At 48.1% G+C, this 17,266-nt stretch overlaps 3 protein-coding genes across 3 annotated transcripts; 1 reads left to right on the top strand and 2 right to left on the bottom strand.

The window, feature by feature from the left end:
• The first annotated feature begins 4,556 nt into the window (after positions 1-4,556).
• On the top strand, positions 4,557-11,426 carry LOC136548418 (uncharacterized). The gene is made up of 4 exons (XM_066539953.1): positions 4,557-4,821; positions 4,928-5,168; positions 9,754-9,901; positions 11,202-11,426. Exons 2-4 carry the CDS (start codon positions 5,114-5,116, stop codon positions 11,275-11,277), a joined length of 279 nt encoding a protein of 92 aa, XP_066396050.1. The 5' UTR covers positions 4,557-4,821; positions 4,928-5,113; the 3' UTR covers positions 11,278-11,426.
• A 176-nt stretch (positions 11,427-11,602) lies between these two features.
• On the bottom strand, positions 11,603-13,904 carry LOC136548410 (L-type lectin-domain containing receptor kinase SIT2-like). The gene has a single exon (XM_066539949.1). The coding sequence runs from the start codon at positions 13,756-13,758 to the stop codon at positions 11,749-11,751; it is 2,010 nt and encodes a 669-aa protein (XP_066396046.1). The 5' UTR covers positions 13,759-13,904; the 3' UTR covers positions 11,603-11,748.
• A 747-nt stretch (positions 13,905-14,651) lies between these two features.
• On the bottom strand, positions 14,652-16,661 carry LOC136502639 (L-type lectin-domain containing receptor kinase SIT2-like). Its single transcript, XM_066497899.1, has one exon. The coding sequence runs from the start codon at positions 16,659-16,661 to the stop codon at positions 14,652-14,654; it is 2,010 nt and encodes a 669-aa protein (XP_066353996.1).
• Between the last annotated feature and the right edge of the window lie 605 nt (positions 16,662-17,266).

Here is a 17,266-nt window from a genome sequence, read left to right as displayed (position 1 = left end):
GAACCTGCACTAGTAAGACTCTTAGGACAGGTATATCTATGCATGTGGTTTCTATAAAATTCCTGTAACATAAATGCACAACACATATATACGGTGAATTATAAAATAGAGGTTATGCACCGGGGCTTGCCTTAGGCAGACGCGGTGTCAGCTGAGTCCGTCAATGGCGGCTCCAGGACCTTCGCCTGCACGAGAATTTCCTCCTCATACTCCTCGACGATCTCCTCGAACTCGTGATCGCCGGTGGTCACGATCTCCGCCAACTCATTCTCTATATGCATGCGATGATGATACAACACTTAGCATTTAGGCAACAACAACTCTTAAAATAACAATACGCATACTATGCTACTAGCATAGCTCTAATGACTAAGATACTAAGCTAACTATTGTTTTCATCAAGCAAAGTGTTGGATTCAACTAACAAACTCTTAGCTTGGCAATTTAAGGATATATCTTTATTTCAACTAGTGATTTAATGTATATTGAAATAAAGAGCATTTAATTATTCTAATGCTTAGTCTATTCTAAAGCTACAAAAATTATAGTGAGCACATAATAATATAATGAAACTGCTGTAAAAATTTCAGGATCAAAACTATCATCAATTCACCAAAAAAATTCCTACAATAATTAACTTAATATTATGAAGCACTTTCAAATAATTTAATAGCTCCTAGTGTCAACACATATAAACATGAACTAAATACACCAATAGATAGATGACAATTTTAGGAACCTAACAAAATTTGTTTCGCAATTTTAGGACACCTACACGAATTTATATTCATCACCAAAGATCAGCTTAGAATTAAATTAGAAACCCATTCACAAATTCCTAGAAAAAGAAAAACCAATCTCTCGCAGCGGCCCGCTTTCGCGGCCCACGTGAGGCTGACCCACGGCGGGGAAGCCTGTGCGCTGGCGTTTTTGCAAAAGAGTTCCCGATTTTCTTTTGAATCACACCTATGCCCAATACTATTTTCCCCTCTCTCAAATCTTCTCACTTAACCCCCTGACTTTCCTGAAATTTCCCTGCGCGCACCCCCGACGACTCAGCGCACTGCGGCGGTGACACAACGCGACCACGTCGGCCACCTAGGACCTGCACCGGCCCACCTAACGGGCCGGTCACCATCTCCGACCCAAGCGGCTAAGTTAAGCGTCGGTGCGGGTGACATGACTTGCAGGGGAAGGCTGCAGCAGCGCGCGGCCATCCGCGATGGCGGTGCACTGTTTCGGTGAGCTAGGTCAACTACAGACCTAATTGGTTAGCACACCACGGCGGCATGGTCGCATCAGCAACGACAGTGAGGTGGTAGAGGTTCGGCTAAGGCGCGCAAGGCGAAGAGAGGTTCGAGGCGATTCTAGTGGTGCAACCAATTTGGCTTGAGGTGCTCAGATGGGAGCTGCCCTCGGTGATGGGCGGACTCGGCCCTATCGGCACGGTGGCGGGAAAAAGCTCCAAAACTAAAGCTCGGCCGGGCACCATTGAAGGTGGGGTAGGAGTGGGCGGCTAGGCGCCTTAATGGCAGAGCCAAAGACGCGACGAATCGGACGATGGTGACTTCTCCCTGCTTGTTTTAATGGCGTGGCTCAGTTCACCATGGCAGCAGAGAAGAGAGGTGGGAGGGGGTAGGTCAGAGCTCAGCTTGTCCTCGCCTTGGTAGGGCACGACTGGCCACTAGCGAGTCAGCACACGTGCAAGGGCTACGGGGCATCACGGCCAGAAGGAACATGCGCGCGCCCACGACCGGGAATGACATGTGCGGTCGTAGTGCCATAAATGGTGAGGCGACGGCGCCAGCAGCAGAGACAAGGCCACGTGCGCGGCTAGGCGAGCAGTAGCGGTAGCGGCTACGCCACAGCACGAGGCTGGGAGGGCAGCAACACAGCAGCAGCGTGGCAGCGAGTGGGGCAGCAGATCGGCAGAGCGACAGCGGCGGTTGTCGGGCGCAGTGGCCAGCAACTGGCTGGGCAGGCGGCCAGCGGCTAGCGCGTTGGCTAGCCACAGCCAGACCGTAGCCAAGCCGCGTCTAAGCCAGGTCGACCTCAGCTGGCCAACGTGGGCGAGCATGGCACGACGACGCAGAGTGGCCACACGTGGTGACCAAGCGCACAGGCCAGGCAGCCTGAGACTGTGTTCGTGCACGAATTTTAAAGCGTCTCTCAACACTAATCCAACTAGGTTGCGGCTAAACCACCTTGACCATGCTGAAGAAGGTACATCAGGCTACCATAAGGAGCAAAAACATAGCACTGACCTTTAGCTAAATTTTTCAGAATTAATTCACCAACATAACATTGCCATACTGTTATTGGACAAGAATTTTTCTAGGTCTTGAGCTGAATTTGATTTCAAGTTCCATTTTTAGGCTATTAGAAATATTAGCTAGCAATGTTATTTTTCCACAGCAAGTATTTTATTGTCATCTATAAAGTTTGTACTTCAAACTTTATTTAAGCATCACACACATGTTGTATAGTATTTTGTTCCATAAAAATTGGTTTAAAACCCTACTTGATAATTGCTTGATTTATGTAATAGCTTCTCGTTTAGCATTTTTACTGATCATTTTAAGTTGCAATACTTCATCTATTCATTCCATCACATGCATTATCACATAAACATGATGCTCATGACATGGTTTAGTGATTTGTTTAGGGCGTAACACCAAAGATGTTACAGAAGCGTAGCCAGCCGTGCTTTCAGCTGGTGCATGGCTTGTTGGCTCGACCAGTTGAAGGTCGCGTCCCTGCTCGTTAACGCCTCGGTCGTCATGGACGGGTCTCCGCCCCCGATGCCAATGGGTCGAAGAAAATCCTCCCTCGGCAGGAGACGCGACATGTGGCCGCCCTAGGGCCTTGCCGTGGCCTAGAGCAGCTACCGCAGTCCAAGAACATCCCCGCATTGTTTCACGACAGATGTTTCAACTGCCTTTCCTACTCGCACCGAGTAGCAACTTGCCGGTTGCCACAACGTTGCCTGCATTATCGTGGATTCCGCCACCTCACAAAGGATTTCAAGCGGTCCAGGTCGGTTACGGCGATGGTGGAAAAGGGCGGTGACCATCGACGACATTATGCTCGTGGAGACAACCCACCGGCCTCCCAGCACACACACCAACGTGGGCCAGCGACCTCGAATGGCGCTGCGCAGGGTGTTGTGGGGGGTGCCAACGGCATCCGTCGAGGACGCTGGCGGCGCCGAGGCAAGCCGACAAGGGAGATCAACATCGCCGCGACTACTTTCTACGCCAACAACGCCGCTACTTCTACTGCTGCACACTGCTACCACGAGTCAGACCCACTAGCGGTGGCGCTAAGCGAGGACGTTGGGCCTCCCGCTTGGGTCGACCCGATGCTCGATGAGCTCGCTGCCTCGCTTGTCGTGAGTCGGTTAGCAGGAGCACCAATGTTTGAGCGCCCGTCTACTCCGATAACTACCTCTCTGGAGGTTCAGGCATCATTAACGGACACTCGTTCGCCACCACGGCTGGTTCAGCTCAACTTCACGGATGTTGAGGCGTCGGAGGTGGATGGTGAGGTCCGACAACCTACCTCTACGTCGACGCGGGATCGACAACCGACGACGACGACGTTCTCCTTCAGCCCTCGCCAGGGAGTTTGCTAGGTGCGTCTCTGCCCCACTAAAGACTCCCATCCTCAAGGCGCCACCCCGACGTCGACCCCATCGCTCTCCAACTTTGGCCACCATCCGCCGTAGCACGCGTCTTGCTGCAAAGTGCGCCTCTCGGACCCCTAACGCCACCCTTCAAGCACAGAAGGTGCTTGTGTCCAAGTGAAAACCCACCGCTTCACAGCCGTCGGATACCCAGATAGTGGCAGACTTCAGCAGACATTCCAAAGCCCGCCCGACTCCACAAAAGGGCCGCACTTTACAGCCGTCGGATACCCAGGGAGTTTGCCAAAAGCGTCGAGCTCGGCAGCTGACCAGCTGTATTCGCTCGTCAGTTTGCCGTACCTGCCAGGACTGTTCGTGATGACTCGGTCGTTGCTGGTGTTGGTGGAGTTGTCCTCATCGCCCAACTATGGGAATCCATCCAAGAATCTCGTGTGATCGAGTGGAGCTACGAGCAATCCCGAAATTTGAGACCACCGTTGGTCCCACGACAATGATGCGTTTAGAGTTCAGACCTTCATTCATCCCATTATCCAACACAATTCTTTTTTATAAGCAAATTTAGAAAAACTCGATTCTAAAGCCCAAATTGGACGTCCGACATATAGGCCTGGTCCAAAAGTTTTAGACATGTCGATCCAACCGATGTGGCCCATGTAACGCGTGGGCCGCCGACTGACGGCTCAACAACCCAACTTTCAGCAAACTCCTCAACGTGCGAGCACCAACGATGCGCGGATACTCCGGGGGGGTCCGTATCGCGTATCCAACATGTTTTGGATACAGATAGGGCTCAGATACGGTGCGGATACGTATCCGGGGCGTAAGCCTGGATACGAATATCAGATACATATGGACCGATTTGGATACGGCCCATGAAATGAAAATGGCCCAACCTACCTCCCAGCTCCCACTCTCCCACGGTTGACCTACTCCCTTCCCCCGCACGCTCGCAGTAGATGGCGCCGGCGCCGCATCCCGACTCCCGCACTTCCACTTCGACTGGAAACTTGGCGGCGACGGCGACGGCGACCGGCGGCCGGGCTGCAAGCAGCCGGCGGCGAGCCGGAGACGCCCTCTCCGAAATCCCAAATCCCAGCCCCTGCAGCCCTGCGCCATCATCGAATCGACCGGCGGCGGGGCAGCAAGCGGCGACAAGTCAGGTGTCCCTACAGTTGGTAAGCTGCATCCATGCGCCCCTACTCCAACCAACAACCATCCTTGTAGTTTTGTTCATCATGTGATGTGCTTCGATCTGAAATTTTGTTCATCTTTATTTGTTAGACTTTAGCAAACTCCTCCACGTGCGAGCACTTCACCAGTTAACCCACTCGGAGCAGGAGGAGAGAGAAAACCTCGCCGTCAATGTCTTCCAAGGGCGATAGGGTTTAACCCCCAACTGTTCGATCTCCCCCCCCCCCCCCCCCCCCCAAATCCAGTTCGGCAGCATCTACTCCGCGAGCCGGCGACATGGGGTACCTCCAGGAGGCCCGGGAGAATCACGTCAAGAAGAAGGTCGAGGAAGGTGACTCCCGCACCATCCCATCCGTGCCTCATAGCATTTTTCATTTGTTGATTTCGGCGTCCTGGAGTGTGCGGAGCTCCTATTGATTCTCTATGTTAGATGGATAGTTGACTACAAGGTTAAATCCATTGGTTCGGCTTTGCTTCACCTGATTATGTGGTAGTTGGTATTTGCACGACGATATGTTGTTTGCATGAACTTCCATCGATGTGGTGTTGTTAACTCATATTAGTTATCAATTTTTAGTCTATTACCAGTTTGTATAACAGATTCGAGCTTTGTAGTAGAGTACCCAGCTGCACAGGCCATTAGAAATTAAGAACATTTATCTACCAGCTTGTTACACCTGAATATTAGTGCATTCTTTTTTACTGTAACGGAATGAATATCAGAATATTTTCTCACAGAAGTGGACACAATATATCCCATGCCCGGTGGAATGAACTAACTATTCTTAATTATTGAGGAAATTTCTCTACTGATTTTCTCCTAGCAAGCCATTAATTAATGTTGAATCTCATAAAAAGATGTAAATGGTTGGACTAATGGAGTACTGTTCATCGTGTCCAGAATGTTTCTCACGTGAACAGTTTTTTGTTCAATGGATTATCGTCGTTTACGACGTCTCCATTAGAAACAGTACCATAGTATGTGTCCATGTCACCTATGGTGTATAGAAAACGTTTCTAATTTACTCCCTCCGTCTCAAAATAAATGCAATTCTAGATTTGAGCCAAGTCATTTTTTCTTAACTTTGACTAAATTTATAGAAAATAGTAACAACATTTATGTCTCCAAGTAGGTTTATTATGAAAATATATTCCATGATTAATCCAATGATACTTATTTGGTATCATAATTGTTAGTATTTTTTTCTATAGATCTGGTCAAATTTAAAACTGTTTGACACTTTGACTCAAAAGGCGAGAATTGCACTCTTTTTGGGACGGAGGGACTATATGCACTATATCTATCAAACCTTCAGTAATTCTTATTGTATTTATCCTTGACTCACATTATCATTTCGTGACCTGGAATTTGCGCTGAAGCTGTTAGGCTAGCTACTATTTAATAGCTAACACCCATCTCTCTGCTATGTAGTAGCAATTTTCCTCTCTACTGTGAGCAAACTGATGACATGGCAAGGCTTGTAGTCAAAGTTCAAGAAGGCGCTAGGCGCTGACCCATAGCCTAGCGCCTAGGCTAGCCTAGGCCAGCCTAGGCGTTTCAAGGCGTTTTGCCAATTTAGCACACAACACACACACACACACACACACACACACACATATATATATATATATATATATATATATATATATATATATATTATATAGCAGAAAATGCTGAATAAATTAGTTAAATAGAAGCATAGAGTAGCTGAGTACAGTATATAAAAGAGAGGGCAGTAGACATACCTTAGTTGCTTACTGGCTTAGGCTCAATAATCAATAGACAGCTTGTTCCTAGTTCCTACAGCAAGGATTGACAGCTTGTAAATACTCAATAGACAGCAAGCAGTTCATAAAAAAAAATAGAAAATAGCAAGTTGACACTTATCTGAATGATTTCAGCCATCTCCCATCCATGAACAAACCATATCAGCAGCTAGTAATTACAAATTTTAAAGCACAAACAAGTGGACAGGACAGCAATACAAGTGCACAACACAATTCATAAATAAAGGTCTTGTTTAGAGACCACATAGTTCTCACAAAAGAAGAAAAACACAGTCACACAGCAGCAGTTCATAAGTTTCAGACATACATGATAAAAGATAAACCATGACATGATAAAAAGGCCCCACTACCATATCATCTTTCTTCTTCAATAGGGTTCCACATAATCATCCTCATCTTCATCAAACTGTTCTTTTTCGGAGTCAAATTCTTCTCCTTCATAAAGCTGTCTCACTCTTACACTTCTACGCAGCTCAAGTTGTTCTTCTGCTCCCACTGCATCTCCAATAACAGACCAAGGTATCCCTGTACCTTCCATCTCATCTTCCTCATCTCTATAGACAACTAATGCACAATCATCTCCATTCTCATGCAGAAAACCTTGAGCTTCAGTGGTATCATTAGACAAGAGAACATCACTGATCTTCTTTGACTTGATTTTTTCTTTCTTATTAATCAGCTTGGAGTTGAATTGAATATAGACCAATTTATTCAGGCGGGCTGTAGTAAGCCTATTTCTCTTCTTAGTGTGTACCTATAAATTTAAAATAAGAGCATTTTCAGGTCTGCAATTTAATTGTAATGCTGCTGCAATTTTCAGGTAGACAGGTACTAACCCCTTCAAACCCGCTCCAATTTCTTTCACAACCAGAAGAGCTTGATATCAAAGATAGGATCCTTGTAGCCATCTTCTGTAAAGCTGGTGTTTCAGTTCCATACACCCGCCACCATGATGCTGAAATAAATGAAAAACACCTCTATTAGTTAGTAGCCATTTATTGTTAGATGAAAACAGCAAACAACCATGTTGTAATCAAATTTATTGTAATAACAAGTACCTCTACCTGGGTTGTAATCAAAGTTTTCAAAAGTCCTTGCAAGCTTCTTGTTAAATGGTCCTTCTCTATTTTGACATCCCTTTTGAGCTGATAAAACTGGTTCCATCAGCACAATTAGTGCACAGGTTCATTATGCTTCTCTTCCTATCTGACCATCAGTCATAATAGAACACCCATTCTTTAGCTTCTCGGCTTCACGTTCTTGCAGCAAACTCTTGGTTCTTGCATATTCTTCTTCCAGCAATCTCTCTCGCAGATCATACTGAGTTGGAGGTTCAAGTCCAGCCCCAAATTGTCCAATTGCTTCAACCATTTGTTTGAACTCATCATTGTCACATGCATTGAATGGTATTGCTTCCAATGTTACAAAACAAGAAGGTTAATTAGTGTTCAGTATAGCCATAATAGCATCTAATGAATTCTGAAATATAAATACAGAATATGAACTTACCATGTGTATAGACCCATCTTGCAATATATTTATGCACCTCATGTGTTCTTTCTTTCCAAAGCTCCTTGTTCAGCTTCTGTTGAGTGAAAGATTCAGATTTGGTTGCTTTAGGATCAATAGCACGCGTCCATTTGTCAATGGGTCCTAATTTGTGAGGCTCTGAACTTCCAATACAAGTGACTTCCTCTGACTCTCCACCTCCAACCCGAGAAACATTTACTTCCTCTAAGTTCTAGCTCACAAACAGTCTTCTCCTCCCTCTTCCTTTTTGCATCATTTAGTGCTTTCTTGCACTTCTCTTTAGCCTCCAGAGCCTCCGGTGTTCTGGCCTTGCATTTCGTCGCGTTCTTTCCTTCATGGGCCACATGTTGCTTGAACCGATAAATCCCTCCTTGCATCACCTTGTCACAGAGTTTGCACTTCACCTTTTCCTTCTTGTTAGCATCAACAAAAACCCCATATTCCCATCCCACATCATCCGAATTCCTTCTCAGGAGATTCGCTCCCTCAGTTTCAGGTGCAACCCCTGTTGTCGACATCCTATACATACATTCAGATTTCAGTGACAATACATTCAGAGTTCAGTGAACATTCAGCCAATACATACATGTAGCAAATCAGCTAAAACAATCAGTCACACATCCTACATTCAGGCATTCAGAGTAACATTCAGGCATTCATGCATTGAAATTAGGCAGTCAGAGCAAATAACAATTAACAAGTGACAGCAATATTACCAAATGACAGCAGACATTCAGAGTAAACATATTAGCTAACAATCTAACATTCAGAGAATCATAGTACGCATACATTCAGATTCAGACAGATCAGCCTCTCTATCTTCAGATCAGGCATACATGATGCATTTAGAATTTCAGATTCATTCAGAGGACAGAGGAGGCAGTGAGTAGAGTAGACAGCAACAGCCGAGCAGGGGAAGGCAGGGTACCTGGCTACCTGCAGCCAAGCAGGGGAGGGCAGCGGCCGGTTGGTGCAGTCGTGCAGGCGGCCAGCCACACGACGGGGAGGGGAGCGGACGGCTGGAGCAGTACCGGTGGGGACGGGAAGCCGCCGGCGGGAGCTCGAGCAGCAGACCGGTGGGGATGAGCGCGACCGGCTGGAGGCGGCAGGGCGCGACCGGCGGAGAGAAGCTGCGGGCGCGATGGCTTCTTTCCCTCTTATACTCTGCCGCCCGATTCCATCTGCGCGCGCTCCTCACTTTCTTTTCCCGCGCCCGAGCGCGGGCCCGATGCCAGCTTCATGCGCGCGCACTTCCGCGGCGGCAAAATTTTCGCGCGGCTCGCCCGTGCCGTCCGCCCAGCCCGCCTCCGCGCCGCCTTACGAAGCCTAGGCGCTGCACCCGCCTTGGAGTCCGCCTACCCCCATTGGCCAGGCGAGACCGGTCGCCCAGCGATTAGGCACGCCTAGGCGGGGATGAGGCGTCGCCTTTTTGAACCTTGCTTGTAGTCTACTGGCATGTCCCTGTTGGAGATGCTCTTTAGCATTCATTGAGATTGAGTTTTAGATTATGCCCTGGAAAGAGGAGACCCATTAAAGATTGTTGTATTTGTATCTATTTCTAAGAGTTAGCTCTTCCCATTATTTGTTTCTCTTTTCAGCTTTGCGGAGCAAAATGAAACAAAAGGCCCTTAAGGAATGTGATTTCTATTGTTCAAAATATGCTGAATGTGCTCGAGGAAGAACATTTTCCGTGGTATGGCAATGCCGCAAACAAGCAAAAGAGTTGAATGAGTGCCTTCATCAATAGTAAGTGCTCATTACATTCCAGTCTTGTAAGTTCCACTATGTTATGTTAGAATAAGCATCCAGGTGGCATCTCTGTTATTTGTTTGATTTTTGTCGTGTATGATAAAATTGCACTCATATTTAATGTCTACAGCCTGCTTGCATGTAGCCGCACTATTCACCTTTTAATATATATTTTATTTGCAGAATACGTAGGAGAGGTGTGCATCATTGCATTAAGGAGATAAATAAATAAATAAATTACAACACACCTACCCCTCACCCCCAGCCCACCCACCCACCCACTCTTACAAACTCATACCAGAAACAAACGCGCCTTTGACATCAAACCATGACCCAGCCCGAAAAGGGAAAATTTTGCATATTGCCTATAATTAGAGAAATAGATGCCTCTTATCTGTTGTTCAGTAGCAGAATAATATGGTTTAAAATATATGTGCAAGTTTTCCCTCTTTTCAATTCTAGAATTGTTTTTGGTTATGAACAGCAACATGTTTCATTTAGCTATTCATAAGATGCATTTCTGGAGGTTGATTTGACTTTGGAATACCATGCTAGGTGATTAGTACGTGTTACTACAATTTTATCTTATCAGTAAGCACCAGGCATAATTTAACTTAGATATGGTTAATCTTTTCTCTAATATTTACACGTGACCAATTTTTATAGCCAAGTTCAGTGTACTTCCCTGTCAAGAATTCCAGGAGTAACCAGGTCTTATTGCTTGTGACAGCATGGTCTCATGGGGAATGATGCTAAAACACTGGACAACGTTAATGGTTGACAATTTACCTGATTCCCTGTTAATCCAAATGTTGTGTTTGCTATTTGATGATCCTAGTATTATTTACTCCCTCCGTTCCAACTTCCAAGTTATAAAACATTTTGGCTTTTTTAGATGCATTGCTTTTACTATGTATCTAGACATAGTGTATATCTAAGTGCATAACAAAAGGTATGCATCTAGAAAAGCCAAAACGTCTTATAATTTGAAATGGAGGGAGTACTGATGAATTTGTATGGGAAAATAAAAAATGAGCTGTGCTGCTATCCATCATGATCAGAATGTGAGTGTCTTCACGTGATGACAAGTTAGTGACTATGCTAATGATTTTCATTCCTTTGGTTGAAGTGCTTTGTTTTCCTCAGTGTGGGACATCTCACTGTAGCCTGGAAGATGTTCACCTTTACTCTCTTTCAAGAAGTTGCATATTGCATTTGTTTACTAAAACTAATGTTGGCATGAGCAACACATCCTATTCATGTGGATATTCACCATGTGCGTTGTATGCCTTGGCAGCACAAATGATGCAGTCCTGGAAGAAATGAAGAAGGCTTATATGATTGAGCAAGAGAGCAAGGAGATGAACCAATAAACAAAATGCATTGCACAATGTGCATCACGTTCTCCCTGCTTGTACGTATACTGTTGCCTTTGATAGATACTATTCATGGGCAGTGTTGCAAACATTGATTCTGCCCCATGCATAACCTGATACTAGTACTGGTCGGCAATGTTTCTGTTTCTGTTTCTGTTTCTGTCGAATATGCAATACAAGTTGTTTTCTTCTGTTGCAATTTTCATCCCAAATAGATTTTGTGTGGATGCAGATAAAGCAGTTGTGTTTTTGTTTCCCTGTTACCATTAGCTCTAGTTCCACCAAGATTACATATTTTGCTTCATAACAAATCATGTGGGCATAGGCATATTTGAGTTTATGGGAGTAATACAAAGCTAAGTAGTGGACGGGGTTACATTTTCCGGTCCAAGTTAAGCTACTGATTAAAAAAAAGAACTGGAGACACTACTGGCCAAGACTGGTAACCGATAGTAAATCAAGTTAACATCATCGTCCTCCTGAGAGGTCAGATCCAGGACCGATGCTTGTTGTCGCACGTGATGACGCATCCAACATGGCATATGAGTCGAACCCCTCACTTTGCAGAAACATCAGAGTGCTATAGTCCAGGTTCATCATTGCCATTTCTGGGACTGTCAATGTACCGTCGAGGTACTGCAAGATTTGCCGCATGCTAGGCCGTGCATTAGGCATTGGCTGCAAGCATAGGAGCCCCAGCTTTAGAACCAGGCTCACCTCTTCTGCACTGTACTGACCACTCAACCGTGCATCCACCGTGTCAAGAATTGCTCCTTTGTTCCAGTGCTCGAGCACCCAGTCTAGCAGCACAACCTGGTCATGCTCTAGTGGTCTTCGTCCACAGGTCACCTCCAATAGAAACATCCCAAATGCAAAAACATCGGTTCCTGGTGATGCTTTCCCTGTGCGGAGCAGCTCAGGGGAGAGATACCCCATGGTGCCAACGACATTTGTGGTCCTTGGGTTGGTGCCATGACTGTACATCTTTGCAAGGCCAAAGTCACCTAAACATCCATTCATCTCACTGTCAAGAAGAACATTGCTTGCCTTGATGTCTCGGTGAACAACAACCTGTTCCCAATCCTCATGGAGGTACAACAAACCAGATGCAATGCATTTGATGATGTGGAACCTCATGTTCCAACTTAAAACAGGTCTGCTCTGGTCATATAAATGCTTGTCTAGGCTACCATTTGACATGTAGTCATAGACCAATAGAAGTTCGCCTTTGCGACGGCAATATCCAAGTAGCTGCACTAGATTCTTGTGTCGAAGCTTCCCCATGCTAACAATTTCTGCGATAAACTCCTTCATTCCTTGCTTAGAATCATGCGACACCCTCTTTACTGCAATCTCCAAGTTAGATTCCAAAAGGACCCCTTTGTACACTCTCCCAAACCCTCCTGTCCCAAGTAATTGTTTGCTCACAAACCCTTTTGTAGCATGGAAGAGGTCCTTGTAAGAGAACCTGTGCGGCCCAAACTCGACCTCCCAATCTTCATGGAGCTCAGCATACCTCAACCATCTTCGCATGAACATGAACACAACAATGAGCAATGCGATGATGAAACCAGCCGTGGCAAATGGCAGCACTATCACCAAAGTTTCAGATAGGGAGCGCTTCTGGTGAGGTAATCTTGGCAGCACAGGTAGGTTAGATGCATTGAGGACAGGTGCAGCTCCGTTCAAACTGAAGCTCCAGCCAAGTATGTAATGGTATGCTATGGAGAGACCTGTCGCCGATGAGAACCCGATGTATGCTGTAGTGTTCACTATCTCTGAAAGGTTGATGGCGGTTGACAGCAGAGGGTCCTTGGGCTTCTCAACATCCAGAGGAGCTAAGGTGACATTGAGCTCCATGGCCTGGCCGCTGTAGTCCACCCACAGCTGCATGGCCTTACGGCTCATCAGCGTCAGGTTCAGAAACTTGCCAGTGCCGTCTTCGTAGTAACCGGCAGTGTGAGACTCCATGGACTGGAGATTGTTCACGTCAATGCCGACATGGTTGCTGTCTATGTCATGGAACTCGGGGCTGAGGACGGTATCAAGCTCGACAGCGAGGATGTGGTTGCTGGCCTTGCCATTGTTGCTGATGTTGAGGAGCCCCAAGTACTGTGCTCCAGTGGCGTCCGAGAGGTTGCTGCTGGGTGCGAGCACGAAGGCGAGGCCGTGGTCACTCAGCTGGGCGTGCTCAGAGATGATGGCAAACACGAAAGTGGCTGAGAATGACTGGAGGGCGGCGCCGCTCACTGGCCTGTGGAAGCGGAGAGGATCCGGGAAGAACGCATGGCCTTTGGTGTGCTTGTCGTTGGTTAGAGCAAGCAGGCCGCTTGGCGTGACAGCGGCAGCGCCATCAAGGGTGAGGTTTGCACCAGCGAAACCTTCATAGGCGAACTGCTCGTCGCTGGCAGATGAAACCAGCTCGATTTTGTGGAGGACAAAGAGTAGAAGGATGGAGATGGACCCGACGCTAACCATGGCTGCCGTGATGCATGAGCTGGGCAAACTTCTCGAACATTTGTTACTGGGGAGGCAGTAGTCTATTTTGTTGAACTGGACGCTTAGCAGTGCTTGGCGGAAGTCTTCTTCCAAGTCAATTCAACAAAGTAATGCCATCACCAATACTGTTCTCTCGCATGTGCCTTCCTGGAAAGGATGTTCTTTGAATGTTTTACACTGCCAAACTTAACGTCTCATGTCACCTCAGGGAAAGATAAAGTATTTATTACTCTACTCTTGTCTCGTTACTTTGCCGGCGGGGCATCTTCCTTGACTCATTCTCAGACGTTTAATGTAAGGAGCTTTAAAAAAAAGTAAGCAGCGAGCGAAACATTTGTCAGCTAGTCATTCAAATTCCACAGGATTTTGACGTAAATATTTCGTATCATATGCTTAGTTTATCATGCATGATAGGGGGACAATTTCAGATTTTTGTCACTCATATATTTTTGTTTACCAGATTAGTTATGGGAATTCAAGCTCTCAGATAACTTGATCTGTATTGTTCCATTTACTGCATATATATTATATATCTTACAAGAGCAAGACATGGGTCGGCCGCATACACCTCCTTGCGGTCTGAGATAACCAAACAAGAAAACATGTGGCCATTTTACTTAGCCACAGAAGCACAGAGCCTTACATACAGGCACGGAGCCAGCGGTGGGGCTAGGGGGGCTCCAGCCCTCCTACCGCTCGCGAGCAAGCGAAGCCCCGTAGAGCCGCTGTCTGAAATTTCAGCTGTAGATGTACAGGTAGGAGGGGCTGAGATTTACTGAACCTCTTTTCTTGCTAATTGCCGTTGTTTAGCCCTTCCTAAATTTTTTCCTAGCTTCGTCCCTGCTTACATATGCCATTATGCCGTCAGCCCGTCATCTTCCTCCCGACAGAGTGCTAGACATAGTGCCAGCGCTTGACGCTGAAGACAACTCACACGCCACGGCATCCAGCTCAAGCTGTTGGTCCTTCATCAGAGTCGCCATACTGAAACTGAAATTCATGGGCATCACCTCATTCTCCGGGAAGACCATGTCGCCGTCAAGGCACTGGACAACTCGCCGCATGGTAGGCCTCGCGCTGGCCAGTGGATGTGAGCAGTGCAGGCCAAGCTTGAGCACCAGCTGGACCTCCTTGGCGGCATAGTCATCTCCGAGCCTCGGATCAGCTGCTTCCATGATGGAGCCGTTGCGCCAATGGTGAAGCACCCAGTCGACGAGCACGGCCTGACTCCCTTGAGCGTCCTCCTCGACGGGAGGCCTCCCGCATGTAACCTCGAGAAGGAACACGCCGAACGCGAACACATCAGTGGGTGGTGCCGCCTTGGCTCTGTGCCCGAGCTCCGGGGCGAGGTACCCCATCGTGCCAACCACGTGGGTGGTGTTCGGATCCGTGCCATGGTCGTACATCCTTGAAAGCCCGAAATCACCCAGCCGGCCGTTCATCTCCGCGTCGAGGAGCACGTTGCTGGCTTTGATGTCCCGGTGGATGACGACCTTCTCCCAATCTTCGTGAAGATACAGCAGGCCTGACGCTACATCTTTGATTATCTTGAACCTCTGGCCCCAATCCAAGGCGGGTTTATCTTGGTCGTGCAAATACCTGTCGAGGCTGCCGTTCGGCATGTAGTCGTAGACCAAGAGGAGCTCACCTCTCCGCCGGCAATAGCCGAGCAGTTGCACGACGCTCCGATGACGGAGGCGTCCAAGGCTCACGATCTCCGCGACGAACTCCTTTATCCCCTGTCTGGATTCGTGCGAAACCCGCTTGACCGCAACCTGCGCCTTGGATTTCGGGAGGACGCCCTTGTACACCCTCCCAAATCCTCCTCTCCCAAGCAAGTTCTTGTCCTTGAAACCGTCCGTCGCGTAGAACAGATCCTTGTACGCAAAGCGATGCGACCCGAAGCCAGCCTCCCAGTCCTCGCGCAGCTCGGCGAACCTCGCTCGCCGTTTGGCGACGACGACGATCGCCGTGGCCAGTGCGAGAACGAACACCACAGACGCGATTGGCAGAACGACCTCGAGGACCTTTGACCGGGTCTTGCCGATCGTGCGCGGCAGAGCTGGCAGCATCGACACGTTCAGAGCCGGGGCCTCGCCGTTCATCTTGAAGCTCCAGCCCAGCACGTAATGGTGCGAGAAGATTATCCCCGTTGCCGAGGAGAAGCCAACGTACGCGGGGTCCGTGACCACCTCCGAGAGATTGATGACGGCGGACAGGAGAGGTTTCTTTGGCTTGGGCATCTCGACGGGAGCCATGGTCACGTTGAGCTCCATGGCCCGGCCATCGTACTCCACCCACACCTGCATGGCCTTCCGGCTGATCAGGCTCAGGTTTCTGAACGAGCCGGTCTGGTCGTCGTAGTAGCCCGCGGAGGCCGCTCGCACGGAGGTGAGGCTGTTGACGTCGACCCCGACGTGGTTGTCGTCGATGTCCCGAAACTCCGCGTTGAGAACGGTGTCGAGCTCGACGGCGAAGAGGTGGCTGCTGGCGTTGCCGTTGTCGGCGGCGTTGACCAGACCCAGGAAGTGGCCCGGCAGCGCCGTGGAGAAGTTCCTGCTCGCGGAGACGACGAACGCCATGCCTTGGCTGCTCACGTCGGGGTACTGGCCGATGATGCCGAACACGAAGGCTGTGGAGAAGGACGCCACGGTGCGTTGTTCGTTCGCGCCGTGGAAGCGCAGCGGAGTGGGGTGGAAGGCGTGCCCCTTCAGCGCGGTGGTGCCGTTGGTGAGCATGAGCAGGCCGTCCGGCGTGACTGTGGCCATGCCGTCGAGGGAGAGGTTCGCGCCGGAGAAGCCGTTGAAGGTGAACACCGTCTCGTTCACGGCGGCCACGAGGTGGTCAAGCGTGACCAGGAAGAGGAAGAATGTAGGCAGCATGGCTTGATCAGGTTCACGGCGAGTTCAAGAAACTAGCACTGTAATAATGATACAGAGCTCTCTTTTTTGGCCTGAAAACAGATGAGTGCAGTGCTCACAGGTCTGCCTGTACAGTTTGCTGCGTTTGACTCAACAAAATGGACAGAGGCCAAGGTTTATTTGACTGTCGGCACTACTTCTGTGCTATAAATAATGTTAGAGTCCTAGCTCTGGCAGTCTCGTGAAGTCGTGTCGTGCCTGCCAACCACGTCAACGGTTTCTTTCTCATGGTTGGTGATGGTTTGAACAACGGTCGGGTTTACTGACGGAATTTTTTTCCCAAATAATATTATTTTAATAAGTAATTGCAAATCTAGATGGTGTTATGAAAAATTTGCAAGAATAGATGTCTATCGGCACTTGGAAAGCCGACTGGACACTTATCGGCTACTGGTTAGCCGATATGGGCATATCGGCGGCTTGGATGCCGATTAGTCGCACCACGTAAATCTGAGAATGGCCACGTCAAAGTTATCTGTACTGATAGGCATATCGGCATGCCAAGGGCCGACTACAGTCTGTCGGCCGTCCTGTGGCCGATAAGCCTTAGGCTCAGGATCCGCCGC

The sequence above is a fragment of the Miscanthus floridulus genome, chromosome 1 (assembly GCF_019320115.1).
Source record: "Miscanthus floridulus cultivar M001 chromosome 1, ASM1932011v1, whole genome shotgun sequence".
NCBI lineage: Eukaryota > Viridiplantae > Streptophyta > Magnoliopsida > Poales > Poaceae > Miscanthus > Miscanthus floridulus.
The sequence above is the reverse complement of the archived record's forward strand: the minus strand, read 5'-3'. Positions and strand labels throughout refer to the sequence as shown.

Bases quoted from the DNA above. Each gene is read 5' to 3' on its own strand.
- LOC136502639 (XM_066497899.1), bottom strand. From the start codon at position 16,661: ATGCTGCCTACATTCTTCCTCTTCCTGGTCACGCTTGACCACCTCGTG.
- LOC136548418 (XM_066539953.1), top strand. From the start codon at position 5,114: ATGGGGTACCTCCAGGAGGCCCGGGAGAATCACGTCAAGAAGAAGGTC. The intron at 5,169-9,753 runs GTGACTCCCGCA...TTCTCTTTTCAG, and splicing joins CAAGAAGAAGGTCGAGGAAG to CTTTGCGGAGCAAAATGAAA. The intron at 9,902-11,201 runs GTAAGTGCTCAT...ATGCCTTGGCAG, and splicing joins AATGAGTGCCTTCATCAATA to CACAAATGATGCAGTCCTGG.
- LOC136548410 (XM_066539949.1), bottom strand. From the start codon at position 13,758: ATGGTTAGCGTCGGGTCCATCTCCATCCTTCTACTCTTTGTCCTCCAC.